The sequence below is a fragment of the Nomascus leucogenys genome, chromosome 13 (genome assembly GCF_006542625.1).
Source record: "Nomascus leucogenys isolate Asia chromosome 13, Asia_NLE_v1, whole genome shotgun sequence".
Classification (NCBI taxonomy): domain Eukaryota; kingdom Metazoa; phylum Chordata; class Mammalia; order Primates; family Hylobatidae; genus Nomascus; species Nomascus leucogenys.
In genome coordinates, this window is record NC_044393.1 from 995,744 (window position 1) to 1,017,969 (window position 22,226).

The window sequence follows — 22,226 nt, forward strand, 5'->3', positions numbered from 1 at the left end:
CACTCAGTGCGTCCCCACCCCCACCTCCTGTAAGTCACTCAGCGCGTCCCCAACCCCGTCTCCTGTGGGTCACTCAGCACGTCCCCACCCCTGTCTCCTCATCTGGAGAATAGGAGAATGGATGATCGCTTCCTCCAAGAGTTCTTGTAAAAGTAAACTAGGTGATGGGAGGATGGTGGGACGGAAGGAAGTCCCTCGAGGTGATGGGAGGATGGTGGGACGGAAGGACGTCCCTCGAGGTGATGGGAGGATGGTGGGACGGAAGGACGTCCCTCGAGGTGATGGGAGGATGGTGGGACGGAAGGAAGTCCCTCGAGGTGATAGGAGGATGGTGGGGGCGGAAGGAAGTCCCTCGAGGTGATGGGAGGATGGTGGGGGCGGAAGGACGTCCCTCGAGGTGATGGGAGGATGGTGGGGGCGGAAGGAAGTCCCTCGAGGTGATGGGAGGATGGTGGGACGGAAGGAAGTCCCTCGAGGTGATGAGAGGATGGTGGGGGCGGAAGGACGTCCCTGCTACAGCTGCTGTGGGGGCTTCTCAGTGCAGGATGGTGCCTCCCGGGCTCCGGCAGGAAGAGGGAGGGGCAGAGACTGGGGAGGGGGCACTGGTGTGTCCTCCTCAAGGAAAATCAAACTAACGAAGGCAAGGAGAATGCGAGGCTGCCGGGTGCTTTCTGTGCTTCCAAAGCCAGGACACGGCTGGGGGGGGCGCTCCTGAGTCCTTCCTCGCACTTCCTGCTCTGGTTTGAGTGACATCTCCTCCAAAATGTGTGTTGAAAGAGTCCCCCCTGCAACAGCATTTAGACATGTGGCCTCTGGGAGAACAGGACGAGCACCTTGTGAATGGGCTTCAGGGGGGAGGGGGCACTCTCTCGCCCTCCCACCATGCACCATGTGAGGCCACAGCCTTCGTCCCCTCTGGAGGAGGCAGCAATCAGACGCCCTCTGGAAGCAGAGAGCAGCCCTCACCAAGCAGCGACCCTGCTACTGCCTCAGTGCTGGACTTCTAGCCTCCAGAAAAACCCAGTTCTTATGCACAACCCAGTCCAAGGCGTTTGTTACAGCAACGCAGACGGAGCGAGACGCTCCCCAAACACTGGCTTCATATGACATTTGGGAATCCTAACCCCATGTGGGGCCTCCATCAGGAGAGCCAGAGAGAAGAGAGGGAGAGAGAGGGAGGGAGGGGCGTGCGGCGCTGGCATCCGGGGAGGGCAGACAGATCCACCGGCAGCAGCCTGGCTTTCCTTCTCTTTGACTTTTTTCATTTGTTTAATGATCCGAATGCTTGGGCAAGAAACCCCGGCCTCGCCTGCCTCGGCCTTTTCTCTTTGATCCCTGAGTTGCTGAGATTAAAGATGAGGTCCCAAATGAGAGCTACCAAGAAGATGTGGTCGAGCGGCTCCGGCCCCTGGGCTCCCACAGAGAGGGTCTCGGGAGATCCAGGGGAGGCGCTGGCTGGGGGCCTGGACTCACGATCCAGGGGAGGGCCAGCGCGGGGCCTGGACTCAGTGAGGCCTCCGTCTCGTGCTGTGTCAGGCTCAGGGCAGTGAATCCTTCTCCTGCTGGGGGCTTCATGCAGAGAGTTGTGCCGGGGGGACCCAGGAGGCTCTTTGAGGGCTGGCAGCCAGTCCTGGGGCAGCCTCATCTGCAGCTGACCCTGCTGCCCCCTCGAGAGGCACTGGCAGCGCCTGCCACCCAGCCGGGTCTGGGCTGCGCCGGTCTGGTGTCCTCGTTTACTCCTGGTGTCAGCCAGCGGCTGCGGCCATGGCCCTACCCTGTATGCAGTGCACCCCGAAGCTGGTGCAGCCCATGCTCTGTGCTGGAAGAGCCCACGGCTGTGCCGGGAAGCCCTGCAGAGGCCGCAGTTGCTGCCGGGCACTAAACGCCGGCTTGACACAGCCTGGTGCGGAGCTGGGTTCTTTCTGCCCCCACTCCTCGTGGCTGTGTGGCCTCCCCAAGAGTCAGCTTTCCCCTCTGAAGACGGGGGTCAGGCCACCTGCCTCAGGGGCCAGGGACAGCACACTGGACAAGCACAGGGCAGTGTGCTTGGTCCCGGCCGAGGCTGAGGGGTGCAGTCTGCGTTGGCTGGGCTGTTCTTGCTGGTGGCATGGGGCCTGGGGAAGGATGGAGCCTAACGTAGGCTCAGGAGGGACAGCAGATGGTGGGTGAGATGAGCCACACCAACCCTTGCCATCAAAGCTTCCTCTGCACCCAGGTGATCTGAGCTCCCAACCAGTGCAGTGGCGTGGCTGTGGCTGCAATCCCCTAGCCCCAGCGCCCTGCTCCAAAAGCAGAGAGGCCAAGGCCCTCCCACAGATGGACGGAATGGCCAAGGCAGGAGACCACAGGAGCCCTGGACCCACTGCGTGTCTCAGGAAGCACCCTCTCACCTTACACTTTCTGGCTGTCCTCTCAGCCGAGGCTCCCTCTTCCTGACGGGTGAGTGTTGCAGGGTGGGCAGGCTCGGGGCCCAGCCAGTGGGCGGTTGCAGCCAGGGCCAGGGGCATTACAAAGCACCAAGAACCGAGGATACACGGGCTCGGGGTCTCAGCTTCCTGCCGTCCATCAGTAGAGCTGGGAGGGAGATAGGCTGGGCCTCACCTGGCCAGAGGTGTGGAGGATGCAGAGACCTCTGACCGGACCGGCCACGTTTGCTGTCACATTTGCCATCACACCCTGACGCCCGCGGCCACCCGTGCAGCTGGAGGCTGAGGAAGCAGGTGCTGAGCCAGGCGGGTGTCAGACCGGGGCCTCAGAATCCTGTGAGGCCTTCACTCGGTTCCCACCTGCTCCGCGTGGGAGACTTGGCTGAGGCAGAGGAGAAAGTCGGCAGACCCGCAGGAGGGCGTGTGCGAGGTGCACTGGGGGCTGCTCTCTGGGGCATGAGACACCACCCAGGACTTCCCAGGCTCACAGCAGCCCCTGGGGAGAGAGGCCCCACATGTGTGCACAGGAGTCATGGGGATCTTCTCCTTAAACAAGCTACGTGATCCTCCCGGGACAGGCCCACCCGCCCAGAGCTCCCACCTCTGGGAAAGGACCCCTGACAGGAAGGAAAGGAAAGCCCTGGGGCTGGTTCTGTGGTCGCCAGCAACAGGAGCCTGGAGGGAAGTCAGGAAAGGCGCGGCCTGGGGAGCAGGCTCAGGAAGACGGCCCGGAGGCTGGGGGCTCCCCTCTGGGAGCTGCAGCCATGATCCTAGCTGCCCCTCTGCCCCCTCAGCCAAGGGTTCATAGTACCAGGGAGAGTCTGACGGCCACGCTTGGGCCGATGCCATGTCTCTACGGCCAGCCTGAGGATGCGGTTGATGTGCCCCCTGAGGTTGTGCACACACAGCCTGCATGGCTGCACAGAAGCATCCGAGTAAGGGAGAGGCGGCACTGCCAGTGGAAACCAGGATGATTCAGTGACAGACGGCTCAGGAAGCTGAAGCGCCTCTGCCTCCGAGAATAAGAAGACAGGGTGGGAAACGGTATTTCTGGTGAAGAACTATTCCAAAATGGTGGTGGGGGGCAGGGTGTGTGCTGTCAAGGCCGGAAGAGGGGGGTGCACTGCTCTGTGGGGAGCTGGCATCTGCGTGGGTCCTGAGTGTGGGAACGGAGTTCAAGGGGGTGGGGATTGCGGGGAACAGGACCATGCGTACCGTGAGGGGCCAGGGAACAAGAATCTCACCCAGGAAGCCTGGGCTGAAGCCAGCTGGGAAGAAGCTTCGGCAACTCCCAGGCAGCTCCCGGGAAACCTCGGGGAAAACGCATTCCCCGAGGCAACCATCCTGGGCTGCCCCTGAAGTCCAGCTCAGCCTGATTCCCACACTGGGAGTGCACACACGTGTTGCATTGTTGGGCAGGACGTTCCTTTCGGGAGGGAGAAGCTGGGACTGGAGAGACCCGGGCCAGGCTCTGAGCCAGAGAGGGGCCTCTCTGTGTGTCTGCGGTAAACTGGAAACCAACCAGCGCCCTTTTCTTTCAAAGGAAGAACAGAGTCGACAACATTGCCTGCGGGCACGGATGAAGGGGTCGGGCTGTGCTCTCTGCGGAGCCCTGGGGATTGGCCTCTCCTTTTCCGGGAGTGTTTGTTGCAGTTGACAGTTCTCCCAGTTTCATCTGAAACTCTGTGGCTGTTCTGGCTGCTTTTGGTGCATGGGGACAGGGGTGTTTTGACAACAGAGTGGTCTTTGCAGCCCCGCACAGGCTCTGCGGACAGCTCTGCCAGCAGCTTTGCCGGGAACCGAAGCCTGGGTTCCTCTTCCTTTCCTTTTCCTGTTGTTTCTGCCACAAGGAAGGTCTGCCCTGCGGATGGGCTGGGGCTGCTGCAGGTGTGAGAGAGCAGCGACTGAATGGTGGCCCCCCAATTTTAGGCCTAGCACAGTGGCTCACACCTGCAAGCCCAGCACGTTGGGAGGCCAAGGCAGGAGAATTGCCTGAAGCCAGGAGTTTGGGGCAAGGTTCTTTGCAGATGTGATTAAGGATCTTGACATGAGAGCATGCTGGATTACATAGGTGGGCCCTAAATGGCATCAGAAGCATCATAACAAGTGACACACAGGAGAGGACGAGGTCATGCAAAGGTGGAGGCAAAGACCAGAGGGATACAGCCACAGGCTGAGGATGCTGGGAGCCACGGGAGCTGGGAGGGGCAGGAAGGACCCTCCCCAGAGCTTCGAAGGCAGTGCAACCCGCCCACACCTGGATGTTAGACGTCTAGCCTCCAGAACTGGGACATAAAAAATTTCCGTGGCTTTAAGCCGCTAGTTTATGGGAATTTGTCATGGCAGCCCCCCAAAAATGAATCCACTGGGTTTACTAAGAAAGAAAAAAGGCGAAGACGCACAAGGTCCTGGCCTGAACAAGCTGTCACTCTCCTGAGTTTCCCTGCCCTGGAGGCCTTTCCCAGCTTGCCAGTAGTCCCAGGAATGCATGGGCCCCACTCGGCCTGCGTTTGTGCTGACTGGGGTGGCTGTCCTTCCATTGCTGTCCTTCTCTGTCTTCCTCTGTCCATCACTGTCCTCCGCTGTCCATCACCGTCCTCCGCTGTCCATCACCGTCCTCCGCTGTCCATCACCGTCCTATGCTGTCCATCACCGTCCTCCGCTGTCCATCACCGTCCTCCGCTGTCCATCACCGTCCTCCGCTGTCCATCACCGTCCTCCGCTGTCCATCACCGTCCTCCGCTGTCCATCACCGTCCTCCGCTGTCCATCACCGTCCTCCGCTGTCCATCACCGTCCTCCGCTGTCCATCACCGTCCTCCGCTGTCCATCACCGTCCTCCGCTGTCCATCACCGTCCTCCGCTGTCCATCACCGTCCTCCGCTGTCCATCACCGTCCTCTGCTGTCCATCACTGTCCTCTGCTGTCCATCACTGCCCTCCACTGTCTGTTGCTGTCCATCACTGTCCTCCACTGTCTTTCACTGTCCATTATTGTCCTTTGCTGTCCATCACTGCCCGTCACTGTCCATCACTGTCCTCCACTCTCTGTTGCTGTCTATCACTGCCCTCCTCTGTCCATCACCTTCCATCACCGTCCGTCACTGTCCTTCACGCCTCGGTAGGACCATCAGCTTTTACTCTCTGGAAACTGGGGGATATTTTCCTGCCAGGCTGCTCCAGCTCTGCCCAGAGTCCCCCAGGTGGGCAGGCTGTGGCATTCCGGCCCCCATTCCCCAGCCCCTTAGGCGACAGACCTGTTGGGAGCCTGAAGACAGCCCACCTGTCCTCAGGTGTGACTCACGCTCACTGCAGTTTGCTGCTGCCCCAAAGTCCAGCTCCGGGCAAGGGTGGGGGCCTCCGACTAGGGTCTTCCCACGTGGGATTCTGTGTAAGGATGGAGACGTGGTGCCATTCCGCTTTTAAAGCTGTCACTCTTAGGCAGAAGGAATTCAAGCAAGAACGAGAGCAGATGAGTGTCTGAGAAAACCTCACCACCCACAGCTGGCCAGGCCCCAACAACTGACGTGGGCCAAGTCACAACCGTGTCACCCGCGAACCAGGTGTGCAAACGGAACCCCCCTCTGGAGGCTGCACTGACATTCATGTGGGTGACACTGCGCCTGGGGTCCCCGCGGCTGGCTGCTGCCGTCAGTGTGCACCAGGGCAGCTGGAGTGTGGGCTGTGCACGGCATGGGCCCTGTGCAGACCTGCTCTGCTGAACTCTCAAAGGGGCTATCCTGACCCCTTCACCAGAACTCGTAACTTTGGAGCAGAGGATGCTCACGACGGCTCCCGGCTCTGACACTGGCTCCTGCGAGGGACACTAGGGCATCGTTGCATCCTCAGCAAGTGAAGGCTTTTGCTTTCAACAGGAAGAGCAGGCAGCCTGGGAGGACAGAACCGCAAGGCTCATGCATGTCCAGGCAGCTTCCCCTGAGAGAGACCGAGAGAGAAGGATTCACACACAGGCAAGGCTGAGCAGGTGCCCCTCCCTCTCCCTCAGGACCTCAGCAGCCGGCTCCGGGCCTTCCTCTGCTTACGTGGCACCGGGCCTTCCTCTGCTTACGTGGCTCCTCTGCTTACGTGGCACCGGGCCTCTGTTTACGTGGCTCCTCTGCTTACGTGGCACCGGGCCTCTGTTTACGTGGCTCCTCTGCTTACGTGGCACCTTTGTGAATCATCTTCTAGGAGTCCACATCCTTCCACCAATGGCTCCAAGTGCCTGGAGGAACCAGGGTTATGGGGGACGGGGATGATACTGCTGTATTTAAAAATCAATGTCTTATATATTGTATAAATAAACATTAATTTTTTCACGTCTTTTAAAAATTGGGATATAATCCTCACACCATAATAGTCACCCCTTTAGAGTGTAGTGCTCAGTGGGCTGCAGTGTATTCACAGAGCTGTGCAGCCATCACCACCATCTAATTCCTGAATATTCTTATCTCCCCAGCACTGCAAACAACCTGAGGCTCCCCCTCCCTCCACAACTGGCCACACCTTTGCTCTCTGACCTTTGGGGCTTGGAAGCTACCCCCGCACCCACCCATGAGCCTGGATTACAGATCTGGAGTGGCTCCCCGCAGTGCAGAAAACCTGACCCTTGGTCTTCTGTTAACCCCTCCTGATCCCCGGGACTGCGGGACACACAACCAAAATTAGGAAGGCAGGAATCCTCAGTAATTCGTAAAATCTGGAGATGGGCAGGAATTCAGGTTGCCATGGGAAACCCATCTCAGGCTCCTCAGGCGGTGGGTGGCAGTCAGGGAGCCTGCCCTGCCACTGAGTAAAGACCAAGTGGCAGCCCTGGCCTGGCCACCTGCCGTGATCTCCTGCTGTTCTGCCCCCACGGGCTTTCCGACCTGCTGACACTCTGGCTCACTGTGTCCACGTCCTGCTCCTCTCGGGCCTGGCTGGGACCCTTCCCTGCCTCCAGCACAAGCTTCTTCCGGAAGCGCAGGCTTTACAGGGCTCAGCCCCATCCAGACCCCAGGACCTGCCCTTGACAGCTGGGTCCTGCCTCCACCGTGCACAGGGCCTCAGGCTGTCCCAACCCAAGGCTCCCTAGGCCCCTCTAGCGCAGGCAGGAGGCCGGTCCAGGCAGTTGGAGCAGACCTGGCCTTCAGGTCTCAGCCTTCCAGCAGAGGAGCCCACTGTGGGAGGTGAGCGAGCCCGGCTCACTCCCACCTCCTGAGTCCTCGGCCCGCCCGTGGAGGGGACCTTTGAGCTCTGGACCCGGGTCCAGGACTTCTCTAAGCCATGGAATCTCTGAGACTTTCAGAGAAAACGCCTCCGGGATGCGGGTCGCTCAGACACCCCACGGGGATGGTTGTTGGGGATCTCACGCCGAGGGCGCAGGGCGGGAGCAGGTGCCGGGTAGGTCATCCTGGAGGAGGGGGCGGACGCCGGTTATCCCTGCCGCGTGCGGGGCGGGCTCCCCTCAGCTGCAGGTCTGTCCTGGGGCCGCGGCGCCGCCCCTCGCTACCCGAGAAACCGCGCCATCGCCCCTTTAAGAAGGGTCCCCCTCTCCGGCCGGCGCGAAGCCCCCAGGGGCTGCAGGCGGGGGTGGGAGGGGAGACACGGCGCAGCTGTTACCCGGCGGTGGGGCTGGGCCGGGGTTGAGGGGAGGAGGGGGGAACGGGATGCTGAGGGGGCGGGGCCGAGGCTGCAGCGCGGGGGGAGTGGGCGGAGCGGGGGCGGGGGCCGAGCGCTGGGCACCCGGAGGCCTCCTGTATAGGCGGGCACCATGGGCTCCTGCTCCGGCCGCTGCGCGCTCATCGCCCTCTGCGCTTTTCAGCTGGTGAGTGGCGACCCCTCCGCGAGCCTCCTGGAGCCCCGGGTGCCCGACCCACGGCGGCTGCGGGGTCCCGGCGCGTCCCTCCGCCCCGGGGCCCGTTCGCTGGGTCCCGTGCCAGCTCCGAGGGGGATGCCTCGGATCCCGGGCTGCTGCGGCCGAAGGTGGTGTCGCCTGCGGGGCGTGGGGAGTCGCGGCGCCCGGTCCCGTCCCCGGTGTGCGTGCGCGGGGGGCGGCCGCGGGTCCGGAGCGGCGGGGACAGGTGCCGGGGAGCGGCTGGATGGGCGGGCGGGACGGAAGCCTTCTGGCGGGGCCGCCTGGACCCCATCGCCTGGGGAGGCGTGTGCGGCCCCGGGTGCGCCCCCGGGTGCGCGCGTGTCTCTGTCTGTGCGAGCGTTTCCCGCAGCCGGCCCCGGGCGCCGAGTGAGCGGCCAAGTTCCGATTCCGAGATCCGGGTGGGGCGATGACGGAGGCTGTGCCTGCGAGTTTGCGAGTGTAGGGGACGGGGGGTGAGAGCGTCCTCCCCACCCGCGAGCAAACCGGCCCCACCCGCCCCCGCCGCCCCGATTCCGCCCCGCGTGGAGCGATGCGGAGGCGAGAAGGGGCTGGAGCCGATGCCCGGGGCGCAGCGCGAGCGTCTTCTGTGTCGGGATTGGCCGGGGCTCCCTCGGCCAAGTTTCCATTCTGCCCCGGAGTCCGAAGCTCCCCGGGACGCCTGGAAGGCGGATTCTTTCCCGGAGCCCGCTGCCCTCGGGGGAGGGGGCTAAACAAAGGCCTCGCCAGTCCGGGCTGGGGAAGCTGCTTTGCTTCGATGCTAATTGGCCCTGGGTCTCCCGTCTTAAAAAGGAAACGACGCTTTGTGGGCTGCGGAGCGCAGCTGGACCGCGCGTCCCCCTCCTCTTCCTGATGCTGGAAGGGCCAGAAGGGGCTGTTTCAGAGTTTTGAGCAGCAAAACCCTCGGAGTCCGTGGCTGTGCAGCTTGGGTGTCCTGTCCTCGGCTTAGGGGCACAGGCTTGCGGGCGGACCTGGGGACGGCGGAGGCATCGTGTCCTTCCTCCTGGAAGGAAGGAGCTTCCCGAGCTTTCCTGGGAGGCTCGCTGGGGCTGCGGAGATAACCTGAGGCCCTGCAACAGGCTGGGGGGCCCAAGGACCATCCCAGGCCTTGGGACAGCTGGTATCTTTCAGTGAGTGGCTCCTCAGTGGCAGGAGTCCCTTAGGAGACGGGTGGGGAGGGGCTGGAAGCAGGAATGGGGAGGGCAAGGGTGGTCCACTGGAAGACTCGAATGCCTGTCAGATGACCTCATGAAGGACAGGCACCAGCCTGGACGGTACCCCAGTTTGGAGCACGGCCAGTGGCAGCTGGTGGTGCGTGGGCGTCAGGAAGCGAGGCTGCTTTGGGGGACACTGGTGACATTGGTTTCCATCTGTTGAAGGTGGTGTGAGGATGTGCTGGGGTTGATGGTGCTGGGGTTTGGGCAGGAGAAATGGGTGCTTCGGTCTCAGGTGCAGGGTGAGGCACGACTGTGCTGGTCGGATGTGACCACGGGGCACAGAGGGACAGGTGGGGTCGTGCTCCCGTTTCACCTCTGAGGTGGACAGTAGACAGATGGGCGCACATGCAGGCCCTTGGAAATTTGGTTGCAGCCAAGAGGGAAAGAGTCATCCTGGCTTGAGGGCCGCAGGGCTTCCCCAGCAGACCTGGGGACTCTCCAGGGACCGGGCAGAGCCGTGTCCTCTCAGGGCCAGCCTCTAGGGTCGCTGCTGAACCGCAGCAGGGAGCTGTCAAAGGCAATCTGGCACCCCACTGTGCCTCCTCTGCCTTGGGGAAGAAGAGTCCTTGACCGCAGCTCTAGTCACTGCATGTGAGTGGGGGGCCGGGAGGAAGCGGGGGTTGGGTAGCCCTTTTTTTTTTTTGACAAATGTGAGAATTTTGTGTTACCAAGCTACAGGACAAAGGGCCCAGGCATCTCTTCTGGGAGCCTTTCTCCCCAAAGAACGGTGTGAACTTTGCTGGCTCTGAGCGGGGCTGTGCCGCGTCCTATTCCCAGGCTGTGCCCTGCTGCATTGAGGAGACCCTGGGAGCCAAAGGCCCAGGAAGGGGTTTGGGGCTGGGTCCTGGCAGGGCCACCAGCTTCCATGGTGGCATGAGACTCATTGCTCACGCATGTGGCCACATGTCATGGAGCCCTGAGCCTCTAGGAGCCTTGGCTTCGAGATGAAAAAGACGCCCCCTGCCCCTCTGTGCCGCAGGGTCTCCATTCTGGAGGCAGACCTGAGGCTGCTCCTCAGGCCGAGACCCCTTAGCTGAGATGTGCAGCTTGCCCCAGCCGCCAGCCCAGACCTCACAGGACTGTGCCTGGCGTAGGCGAAGTGGGCCAGGGCAAGAACTGCCCCCCTTGGGGTCTCGCTTACCTTCCCCCGGGGGCTCCGGCAGGGCAGACATCCCTCCTCATGGGTTAGTGTCCTCTGGGCAGGATGGGGAGGCCTGGGAGTAAGAGTTTTGTGGGCAGCAAGCCACCCAGGTGCCAAGGCAAGAGACTGAGGGCACGATCTGTTCCAGTATAATAAAATACATAATACAACAATAGTTATACTAGATATAGATCATAGATATGATTATATATGAATACTGTTAATCTTTAGTTTGTAGCAATTACTCCTTGTTCCAATATTATAATAATCCTTGCTCTATAATCATAACCTAGGAAAAACCAGGCCATACAGAGATAGGAGCTGAAGGGATACAGTGAGAAGTGACCAGAAGAGAAGTGTGAGCCATCTGTTATGCCCGGACAGGGCCACCAGAGGGCTCCTTGGTCTAGCGGTAACGCCAGCGTCTGGGAAGACACCCGTTGCCCAGTGGACGGTGGTCTAGCGGTAGCGCCAGTGTCAAGGAAAAACACCCGCTACTTAGCAAATCGGGAAAGGGAGTCTCCCTTTCCCTGGGGGAGTTCAGAGAAGACTCTGCTCCTCCACCTCTTGTGGAGGGTCTGACATCAGTCAGGCCCACCCGCAGTTATCTGGAGGCCTAACCGTCTCCCTGTGATGCTGTGCTTCAGTGGTCATGCTCCTAGTCCTCCTTCATGTTCCATCCTGTGCACCTGGCTCTGCCGTTTAGATAACAGCAGCAAATTAGTGAAAGTACTAAAAGTCTCTGATAAGCAGAAATAACGGTGTAAGCTGTCTCTCTCTCTCCCTCTCTCTCTCTGCCTCGGCTGCCAGGCAGGCAAGGGCCCCCGTCCAGTGGACACGTGACCCACGTGACCTTACCTGTCATTGGACATGGCTCACACTCCTTACCCTGCCCCTTTGTCTTGTATCCAATAAATATCAGCACAGCCTGGCATTCGGGGCCACTACCGGTCTCTGAGTCTTGGTGGTAGTGGTCCCCCAGGCCCAGCTGTCTTTTGGCTGGGATGGGGGATGGGGGATGGAGTGGCTGGGGTGGGGGATGGGGGATGGAGTGGCTGGGATGGGGGATGGAGTGGCTGAGGTGGGGGATGGGGGATAGAGTGGCTGGGATGGGGGATGGAGTGGCTGGGATGGGGGATGGGGTGGGGGATGGGGCAGCTGGGGTGGGGGATAGGGAGGCTGGGGTGGGGGATAGGGAGGCTGGGGTGGGGATGGGGCAGCTGGGGTGGGGGATGCAGTGGCGGGGGTGGGGGGTGGGGTATGGAGTGGCTGGGGTGGGGGATAGGGAGGCTGGGGTGGGGGTGGGGCAGCTGGGGTGGGGGATGGAGTGGTTGGGGTGGGGGGTGGGGGATGGAGTGGCTGGGGTGGGGGATGGGGTGGGTTCCGCAGCATCTTCTCTTCTCTGGGTTGTGCTTCACCAGCACGTGGGAAGGAGCTGGTGACGGGTGGGGCCGAGTGCGCCAGTCCCTGCAGTTAGTGGCCTGGTCATGGCTTTGCTCAGGTTTTCTTGGTCTCCTAAATATAAAATACCAACTTTATATTCCTCAGGCACCTTTTCCTCCCACTTCGTTGGTTCTCTCTCGGCCTCGTGTGGAGGGCCAGTTCAACGGAGTCCTGTAATGTCCTGAAGTGGAGGGGAGACTGCCTGCCTGCCAGAGAGCAGCCTCACCAGCACTGTCCCCAAGGCAGAGATGCAGGCAGCAGGCTGGGGCCTCGGCATCCAGTACCCTTGCGAATGCGCGTCAGTCCCTCCTGGCCATCTGACCCTCCCGAGTGGCGTTTTCTGGGCCATCTGTGTGTCTGTCACCTGGCCCTACAATTCGTGATTTAGAGCAGCCCCCGGTGTTCCCATTCTCCAGATGAGGAAACTGGGGACAGAGGGGATGGGGCCTACTCAAGGGAGGAACGCTCACGCAGGGACAGACGGTGACGCGCGGGGACACACGGGGGCCTGTCAGGCTCATTTGGGGATTTTTCTTGGAAGAGCCAAGCACACAGTAGATGCTCAGTGCCTGCTCGGTGGTGGTCATGGAGCAGGAGTTAGAGCCCTGGCGTCCTTCGTCAAACAAAGGTGTGGTGGGCGGGTGTGGGGAGGAAGTCCCTGCTGAGATCCTGTCACCTTGGCCCAGTACCTGGCTGGCAGGCCTGGGGCCTCCCTCAGGTCCACCCTTCATGGCGCCCGCCCTGCTTCTAGGTCACCGCCCTGGAGAGGCAGGTGTTTGACTTCCTGGGCTACCAGTGGGCACCCATCCTGGCCAACTTCATCCACATCATCGTCGTCATCCTGGGACTCTTCGGCACCATCCAATACCGGCCGCGCTGCGTCATGGTGGTGAGTCCTGGGCCCGGCCCCCTTTATGGGCAGGTGGGTTGGGGTGACCAGGATGGCAGCTCCCGTGGCACCATCCTGGCATATTTTCCTGGACACCACTGAACACCCCACAAATGCCAACCCAGACCCCTGGGTTCAGACCTGTTTGCTGCCTGGACATCTAGAATTCTGGTTTGGACGGAGGGGCTTTACTGAGGCTGCTTGAAGGAGAAGCTGCATTTGTTGGGGAGCCCCAGGCACTGAACGCCTTCATGAATTCATCCCCTCAGTAGCCAGGGATCTGGGTGCTGCCATGATCCCTGCTTTACAGATGGGAAAACAGGCACAGAATCACTGCAGCAAGCCCAGGGTGGGACCTGGAACCCAGCAGACCCCTGGCCATACTGTCCTTGCTGCATCCTCTGGAGAAGCTGAACGAATGTTCAGAAAAATGTCTCTCTGCTTAGTCAGCATTTTCATTCGGTGCAGAACCAAATAATCGGTCCAGACCAGTGGTTTGCAGCCGACTTTTCCTGTAAAGGGCAGATGGTAAATACCTTAGGTGCTGTGGCCCGCGCAGTCCCAGCACAAAAGCAGCTGGGCTGTGTGTACACAAATGGGTGTGGCTGTGTCCGCAAAACTTTATTTACAAAAGCTTCTGGCAGCTCTTTGGGGCGCTCTCTTGGGGGTGGTTTTGGGGGTGCTCTGCAGTGGAGGCCTGTGCTGTCCGCATGCAGTGTCTGCCTGGTGAGGCGAGGACAGGCCGTGGCAGCTCAGCCGGGGACGCTGTGTCCGTACGCCGACCTGCGCTGGGGCTCCCTCGAGCTGGCTGTCCCACCGCCTCATTCGTGGGGCGCCCACGTGGGAAAGCTCTGAGACGTGTCCCAGGGTGGGCTTGGGGGACCCCTTTCTCCATGCTGTGCATCTGGGGGCCGCCAGACTCAGGAGCAGGGGCCACCCCTCCTATGCAATCACGGGACCCCTTCCCCTGGGGGCTGGGTGCAAGCAGGTGTGCCCGGGAGCTGCATTCAGCTGCCGCCCCATCCTCTCCTCTCCCTAGTACACGGTGTGGGCAGCCGTCTGGGTCACCTGGAACATCTTCATCATCTGCTTCTACCTGGAAGTCGGTGGCCTCTTACAGGTGAGTACAGACCGGGAGGCAGTGCGAGGTCCTTCCCCGGCTCCTGGCCGGGCCCCTGGTAACACCCCGTGTTTGCTCTTCATCTGTTGTCTGAGGCAGGGGTTCAGTCTGTGCATGGCTCTGTCCCCAGCACCCAGAACATCCCTGGTCTGTAGTTGGTAACTCAGTAAAGGTTTGGGGAAAGACCAGTTATTTGATTGGTGAAAGAAAGGCGTCTGTAAGTATTGGCAGCTGAGGGGGCTCCAGCTGGGGAAGAGGGGCCTCACAGCAGGGGCAAATCCTGGCAGAGATGTGCAGGTGAATGGACACCACCGTCCTGGGGCCACGTGGGGTCCTTTGTCCCAGCCCAACCAACCCTCCAGGCTGGTAAAGCCTCGTGCCTCCTGTAATGCAGGCAACCAGGGGAAACAGGGCGGGGGGTCATCGCTGAGCCGACCCTGACGGAGGCTGTTTCAGGCACTTTGCTTGCAGCTCAGAGGTTGGTCCTAAAGCCGGGGTGGGTGGATTTTGGTCTCCCCGGGGGGCTCTCTGCTCTGGCCAGTGCGGCACAGGTGGGCACTAGGGCAGGTGCCCAGCCAGGCAGACGGGCCTCCGCTTCCTGGAACCACACCTGGGGCTGCAGCTGGGGAGACTGTCCTGAGGCAGACACACGTCACATGGAGCTTTGGCCAGAGACATGAGGAAGGGGCCCAGTGCCCCTGAGAGCGAGTTCTGGGGTCTGGGCAGGGAGGCCTTCCTAGAGGAGGAGGTGTGTGGGTCGAGGGCAGGCACAGGAGCGGCTGGGAGAGCGTTGGTATTCCTTTCCCCACCATGGCTGGAGCCCCAGGGGCAGAGTGCAGTGGGAGGACAGGGGAGGTGGGAGGACAGGACCTCCCCTTGCCTCTCTGTGGTGTTGTCCCCGCAGGCTGCAGTGGGTGAGGCCGCCCACCTCCTGGTGCTAACCAGCCCTGCTCCTGCACCTCTCCCCTAGGACAGCGAGCTACTGACCTTCAGCCTCTCCCGGCATCGCTCCTGGTGGCGTGAGCACTGGCCGGGCTGTCTGCACGAGGAGGTGCCGGCAGTGGGCCTCGGGGCCCCCCATGGCCAGGCCCTGGGGTCACGTGCTGGCTGTGCCCTGGAGCCCAGCTATGTGGAGGCTCTACACAGCGGCCTGCAGATCCTGATTGCGGTGAGCGTGGGGAAGGGGACCCTGGGGTAGGGATGGGTTGATGGGGGAGGGGACACGGAGCTGGGAGCTCATCTCCCTGGGGCGGGGCCAGCTGACCAGGCCTCAGGCCTGTCTCTGCCTTCCTCATCCCCCACCCTTGCCGGAGAGGTTAAGGTATCACGGGTGGGTCCCATGTGGCTGGCACCTCAGTGCCTCCTCTGCAAACCACCTCCCCCAGGCGGGGCCAACCCGGGCCGTTTCTCAAGTTGAGCGTGGTGTTTGCTGTGGGGAGTGGGAAGGACTCAGATCAGGCCGAGACACCCCGCCTCTGGCTTTAACGGCCCCAAGGAGGAGGGGAATGCATCTTCCTGACAAACACATCCATGTGTGTCCCGCCTGTTCCCTCGGCTGTCCCGAGCCCATGCCAGTCATGGGAAGTGGACAGAGCCTGGGGCTTGGCTAGCAAGAAGCCCCTCAGCCTTGTCGGGAACCTGGAGTGTGCACCTGGCAAGGCTGGCGCCACGTGACCCAGATCTGACCGGACAGGGATTCTGTGGCCCCCGGTGGCCCTGAGGAGCAGCTGTTGCTTGTGCGGGAACGGGACTCTGCCGTCCTCTCCGGCCCTGCACGGGTTGGTCGAGAACAGGGGCTATGATGCTGCTCCTGGTCTGGCCACACGGCCACTTCCCCGCTGTGCCACCTCTGTGAGCCTAACAACCTCCCTGGGCCTCAGCTCCCGCTTCTGTAAAATGCAGATGGTGCCAGTGCCTTCCTCGAAGTGCTCAGAAGGAGGCAAAAGCTGAGGTGGGTGTGTGGAGGGTGCTTGGTCAGCGTTTCGCCTCAGGAGCTCCTGGGGCAGGGCCGATGTGACTGCAGCACGGCTGGTGCCGTCTCTGGAGGAACTTCTGACCCATCTCGAGGCTCCCTGACTTTCCCTGGTGCACACGGTGGCGTCGACGCAACACACCAGGTGGACATGGGGCTTCTAGGAGCGAGGCTCCATGGCCAGCAGCTGGCGGTGGAAGCTGCATTCCAAATCTAAGGACCCCATGGCCTGACAAGTGACGGTGAGGGTGGCCTCATGAGCTCCCCGGGCTCCTTCCTGGGCTCTGCTCTGGTCCTGCGGGAAATCAGGCCAGGAAGGTGCTGCCCCGTAGCAAGGGGCCACAGACACACCTGCCAGCTCCTGTCGGGGCTTGTTTCTCCCACCAGAGCCACTCAGCAAGGCACAGAGGGGGCCCCAATTGCCCCCAAAATGCGTGGAACGCAGGTGCCTGCCACTGGAGGAGAAAGAGCCGATTTCCCAAGCGTGCACATCAAAGCTCCCGAGATTAGGCTTTGCGAGAAGGCAACAGAAAGGAAGCTCGGCCGGGCGTGGTGGCTCACGCCTGTAATCCCAGCACTTCGGGAGGCCGAGGCAGGTGGATCACGAGGTCAGGAGATTGAGACCACCCTGGCTAACACGGTGAAACCCCGTCTCTACTAAAAATACAAAAAAATTAGCCGGGCATGGTGGCGGCGCCTGTAGTCCCAGCTCCTCGGGAGGCTGAGGCAGGAGAATGGCGTGAACCCGGCAGGCGGAGCTTGCAGTGAGCCGAGATTGCGCCACTGCACTCCAGCCTGGGAGACAGAGCGAGACTCCATCTCAAAAAAAAAAAAATAAAATAAAGGAAGCTAGAGGGGAATGAATGAAGATTCTCTCGGAGGGGGCTGGCGGGCTGTGGGAGCCGAGGCTGGAGGAGTGGGTGTTCTGCATGGTTGCGGAGATGGGGCCTCCTGTTGACTTTTATCCTGACTCCCAGAGATGGGAATTTCTTTGATAGGATGTGGTTTCTAAATTCCAGCCAGCTAGTCCTCGCTAGGAGCTCGGCTCTGCTGTTTGCTTTGGAGGGTCTGGGAGAGGCTGGCGGCTTGGTTGGCCTCTGCCGAGCTGTGCTGGGGAGGGGGGGAGGGAAACGGTGGTGGCAAGAGAGTCGTCTGACAATGCCAGGCTCTGGGGGGTGAGGCGTGGGGCCTGCAGATCCCAGGCCTCCATGTAGCAGGGAGAGGGGAGAGCTTGGGGGTGGACCTGGGGCTGGAGCCAGGAGAATGGGCAGGAGGCGGTGGTGTGTAGGGTGGGGAGCACGGGGGTGTGGGACAGAGGTGGCCTGCAGGTCCCTAGGCGGGGAGGGCACTGGCTGGAAGGGGCACCTTCCAATGGCTCCCCAAGCTCGGCTGCCTGTTCAGCAGCACGACCAGCTCCAGGATCAGGGAGTCTTGGGCTCCTTTGGGGTGAGGGGGGGACGAGCCATGGAGGTTGCCCACCCTCACCCCTGCTTCCACCCTGGCCATGGCATGGAACCAGAAATGGCCATTTGGGACAGCTTCTGGAGTTTGTCTCAATATCAAGGAGATAGGTCTGCCTGCCTGGTGCTAAGAGAGGTCTCCTGGCCCCTGACTGACCCCTAGAAAGGAGCTGGATTTCCAGGAAAGCAACTGCCAACTTGCCTGTACCAGATGGGGTGGGGGATCGGGGGGACGGAGCCCAGGTATGTCCAGCCCTGGGGCCTGGCCTGCATGTCCTGTCTCCTCTCCTGGGCATGGTGGCCTTCACGGGGGGCTGTTGGGCCAGGGCTATGGAGGAAGAAACCGAGACCAGAAGATGAAGTGAATGTTTGAGGTCACGCGGCTGCTCAGCGGTTGGCCTGAGGTGCAGCCAGGAAGGTTTCCTGCTTCGTTCTGGGGCCCCTCCAGTCACAGACCCACTGCCGCCTCCCTTGGTGTCTGTGGCCTGGAGTGCCCCTGGCCAGGCCCTCTCGCTCATGCTGTTGGTGTTTCTGGCTGCGGCAGCACTGTCCCCCCTTTGCCAGAGCCCTTTTTCCCTCAGTGGCCCTGGATGCAGGTGTCTGTGGCTTTGCAGTGGCCTGCCCTCTGCCCTGGACTCCCAGTCCCTCCCCTCTCCCTGCCTGACCCCTGCCCCACAGGCAGCAGCCAGCCCCCAACTCTGCCCAGAGTTGCCTGCTGGACCCCGAGTCCTCAGCCTGTCTCTCCTGCACTTTGCCGGGCTGAAAACCAGAATCCCAGATGGCTTGCTCCACAGAGGAGGAGGAACCCCTGGTGGCTGCTGGCTGGGGTGGGCTGGGGCCAAAGGCAGGAGGCCTGAGGGGACTCTGGGCTGGGACTGTGCTGGCCTGGGGTTCATCCAGCCTGGACTTCTGTGTCCTCACCCCGCTCCCTGCAGCCACTCAGGCTGACCTGGTCATCTTCCCCACCCAATATCCATTATCCTCACCCACCTGCCCCTACCCAGTTGAGTGGGGGGGCGGGGTGGAAGGCAGGGGTGCGTCTGGAACTTGATTGCTGAGGATGCCCACGGGTCAGCTCTCCCACTCCATGTTACAGAGGAGGAACCTGGGGTCCAGGAGGGGCAGGGCCTTGGTGGTTGGGTGCCTCTGCCCACGTCGCCACAGTGACACCCCGCAGGCTCTCCTGGCCGCACTCACGCCCCCGCCTGTGGTGTCTTTCAGCTTCTGGGCTTTGTCTGTGGCTGCTATGTGGTCAGCGTGTTTACGGAGGAAGAGGACAGCTGTGAGTATGGGGCCTCCGCAGGCAGCGGGGCGGGAGACGCCTACAGAAGTGGCAGCTCTGAGTCTGTCCTGTCTGGGGCAAGGCGAGAGACCTCCCCTCTTGGGAGGGACCCCACGTCCAGCAGGGCCTTGCTCACGGCTGTAGGCCTGAGCAAGGACTCGCCACACACCAGGGAAGAGATGAGCAGGGGTCCTGGCCTGGGGACTCCAGGGGTCAGCTGCCCCCCAGGTCCAAGGGCTCCTGTGCTTCGGGCTGGGCCTGCCCTCATGATCCCCACAGTGGCCACAGGTAGAAGGTGTGAGCTTAGACTGCTGAGGTCCAGGCCGCTGCAGCCTCCAGGCAGATCAGAACCGGGCCCCGCTGGCCAGGATGCTCACTCACATCAGGCCCTCGGTAGCAGCCTGGACCCCATCTAGACAGCTCAGAAACAGGCCCCGCTGGCCGGGACGCTCACATCAGGCCCTCGGTGGCAGCCTGGACCCATCTAGGCAGGGTTTTCATTTTCCCTCTGCTCGCCAGCCCCTGTCAGCTTTCCTGTGATTTGCTATACGAGTGGTCCACTCAGGTGCCCTCGCTGGACCCCTCATCCAGATGTGGTCTCACAGGAAGACCCTGTGGAGAAGGATAGAGCCGAGCGGAAGGGCAGATGCTAAGCAGTGTCTGGGTGCGCCCAGGGGGCCCACGGTTCCTATGGACAGAACTATCCCTGGGGTCAGAATCCAGTTCAGAGCCATCTGTCCCCAGGACTCCAGGGGCCATGGGGTCAGCAGTCCACGTGTCAAAGGGCACTCTACCCTCAGACCAGGCCTGATTCCAGAGGCGAAGGACGCCCTCAGAGCCTTGGCCCCCAGCGCCCAGCATCCCTCGGCCACTCTGCTGCTGATCCTAAATCGTCACTCAGAGCTCAGCCAGCTTCCTGGGAGGAGGCAAACGGCTTCCTCACGCTGGTTCCATTCAAACATTTTAAGATGGGAACCCCACTTGAACCTGGGGTTCAAAATGCGTCGACTTTGCCCAGCAAGCCCCTGCCACCTGCTGGCTGTGCAGACACAGTGTCAAGGGAGCCATCGTGTCTGAATGTGACAGAGGGTGGCGGGAGAGTGGGTGGAACACGGTGCAGCCCCTGCACAGGCTGAGGACCCGGGCCGTCCTACCCCCGCCGACCCCCAGGCCATCCCCGCACGGGCCAGAGGACCCAGGCTGTCCTACCCCCGCCGTCCCCCCAGGCCATGTCCCCTCTGCTGTCACGTCAGGGCTTTGGGCACTGTCTGTGCCCCCAGGGACCCCTTGGGCTTCGTTCTCTGGTTGGGCTTGTTTTCCACTCTGACATCTTTTCCATTTTGTGGGTTTTGTTTTATTTGGGTCTTGATTTCTTTCAGTTGATTTCATTGGTGGATTTGATCCATTTCCTCTCTACCATGTCAATGAAAAGCCATCCAGCCTCTTGTCCAAGCAGGCGTACTTGTAAGTATGGCCGGCAGAACCTGCTCTGCGGCCAGCCTGGCCAATCTGGCGCTCACAGCGAGAGGCTGCCTTCCTTGGGGGCCTCACCAGGCACCTGCCTGTCCGTTCTGCCATCCATCCATCCATCCATCCACCCTCACTTTTCTAACATCTGCTTCGTGCCAGGCTCTGGGGTGGTACTGGAGCTGCAGAGACCTAGGACCCAGTCCCAGCCCAGAAGCTCAGAGCCCAGCAGAGATGGAACCTGTGGGAGGGGGTTGGGTCCAGGAGTCGGCTCTGAGTCAGGGGCCGCGAGGGTGTCCTGAAGAGCCACTTCCCAGCAGGCGTCATGGGGGTGCTGCAGGGCTCTCTCCGTGGCAGGAGCAGGCCACATGGGGGTGCTGCAGGGCTCTCTCCGTGGCAGGAGCAGGCGGCATGGGGGTGCTGCAGGGCTCTCTCCATGGCAGGAGCTGGGGCCCTGGTTTCCTGTCTGGCAGAACCAGACTTGTTTCTTGAAAGGCAGTGTCCACAACTCTGCAAACCCCAGACCTTGGGGTGGGGTGCCGGGGCTCCCAGCTGGCCTCCTCTGAAATAGCTTTGGCCACACAGCCCGCCCTGTACACAATCCTAGTTTGTGGCTCAGAATAGGTGGCTGCACCACCCCTGGGCTGCCCAGGCCCCCAGAGACACCTGATGGTACGCCCCTGGGTAGCCCCCGGCCCTTCTCTCCTAAAAATGAGGGCTGTCATGGCAGGCGCCGTTCAAGGTTGCAGGAGCCCAGCTCCCATGTCAGAGAACGAGGGAGTAAAGACCTGGGCAGGGGTGGGGTCAAATGCAGGCCCTGAGCCAGGGACCCAGGCACACCCCTGAGCGAGCCTCCACCCCACTCCCAGCCCCACGGCCCAGATCCCACTGAGATGTCAGCAAACAGGCACACGACGCTGACCTGCCGGCACAGGATAAGGCAGTGGGGGCTTTCCAGGGCCTCAGCCCCACCCACCTCCTTTCTGCCAAAGGCCTGAAGCCTTCCACTGCTTGGACTTTGTTCCATTTCAGGTTCTCCAGGGGGAGGGGGTGGCAGCCCCCAGTGGCCGCCCCAGCCCTGTTCCCCCAGCTGCTCTCTGACCTTGTCCCCACAGGCCTGCGTAAGTGAGGAAACAGCTGATCCTGCTCCTGCGGCCTCCAGCCTCAGCGACCGACCAGTGACAATGACAGGAGCTCCCAGGCCTTGGGACGCACCCCCAGCCAGCACCCCCCAGGTGGCCGGCAGCACCTGCCCTGGGTTCTAAGTGCTGGACACCAGCCAGGGCGGCAGGGCAGTGCCACAGCTGGCTGCAGCGTCAAGAGAGTTTGTAATTTCCTTTCTCTTAAAAAAAAAGAAAACATATAAAAGGCAGAGCCCCATATGCCCACCTCCTCCGGCAACATGGGGGTCACAGCTCTGCCCCCAGGCCGTCATCTCATCGAGGCGCCCTCCCTCAGGTGCCCATCTGGGGCTGCTGGACCCTCAGGCTGCAAGCACCGCTGCTGGGATGCAGCGACGCAGGAACGGCGCAGCCTCCCCAGGAAGTCAATGTAAGCCCCGAGACCCCTCAAGTGGGCCCCAGTTGAACATGGAGGGTGCCCAACCCCAAACTCGTGCCAGAAGAACCCCCACCCCACCCAGGAGCTGAGGCTGACGGAGCCCTGGGGTGGGGGCTGGGCTTAACCAGGAACGGCAGAGCCAGGCCCCAAGGCATAGGGCAGGGCACGTGGTGGTGACGAGCAGGCGGTACTCTTGTAAAGAGGGTTCTTGGGCAAACAGTCCCAAAGGCTCCCCCAGGTATCATCAAGTTGGTAAATAAACAGGAACATGGCCCTCGCCCACTCTCTGGAAGATGCCGAGCTTGGGGGACAGTCAGGGGTACAATCTCAGGTGGGGCCTGAGGCCTGCCCGTTCCAACAGTCCTTAAAATACTGGAGGATAAGCGCGAGGGGGAGG

General features: G+C 61.6%; 1 protein-coding gene across 11 annotated transcripts; it reads left to right on the forward strand.

Annotated features, from left to right (window-relative positions):
- Positions 1 to 8,073: 8,073 nt before the first annotated feature.
- On the forward strand, positions 8,074 to 22,109 carry NKAIN4 (sodium/potassium transporting ATPase interacting 4). 11 transcript variants are annotated; one of them, XM_030825326.1, is made up of 7 exons: positions 8,089 to 8,230; positions 12,831 to 12,968; positions 14,008 to 14,088; positions 15,059 to 15,256; positions 18,742 to 18,802; positions 20,182 to 20,266; positions 21,385 to 22,109. In XM_030825326.1, the coding sequence occupies exons 1-7, from the start codon at positions 8,177 to 8,179 to the stop codon at positions 21,392 to 21,394; spliced, it is 627 nt and encodes a 208-aa protein (XP_030681186.1). In that variant the 5' UTR covers positions 8,089 to 8,176; the 3' UTR covers positions 21,395 to 22,109. The 11 variants fall into 11 exon arrangements, 10 of the variants coding, with proteins under 10 accessions (XP_030681185.1, XP_030681186.1, XP_030681187.1 ...); XR_004032924.1 differs by lacking the exon at positions 20,182 to 20,266 and adding an exon at positions 15,991 to 16,039 and having other exon boundaries at positions 8,091 to 8,230; XM_030825327.1 differs by having other exon boundaries at positions 8,093 to 8,230; positions 20,182 to 20,254.
- The last annotated feature ends 117 nt before the right edge of the window (positions 22,110 to 22,226 follow it).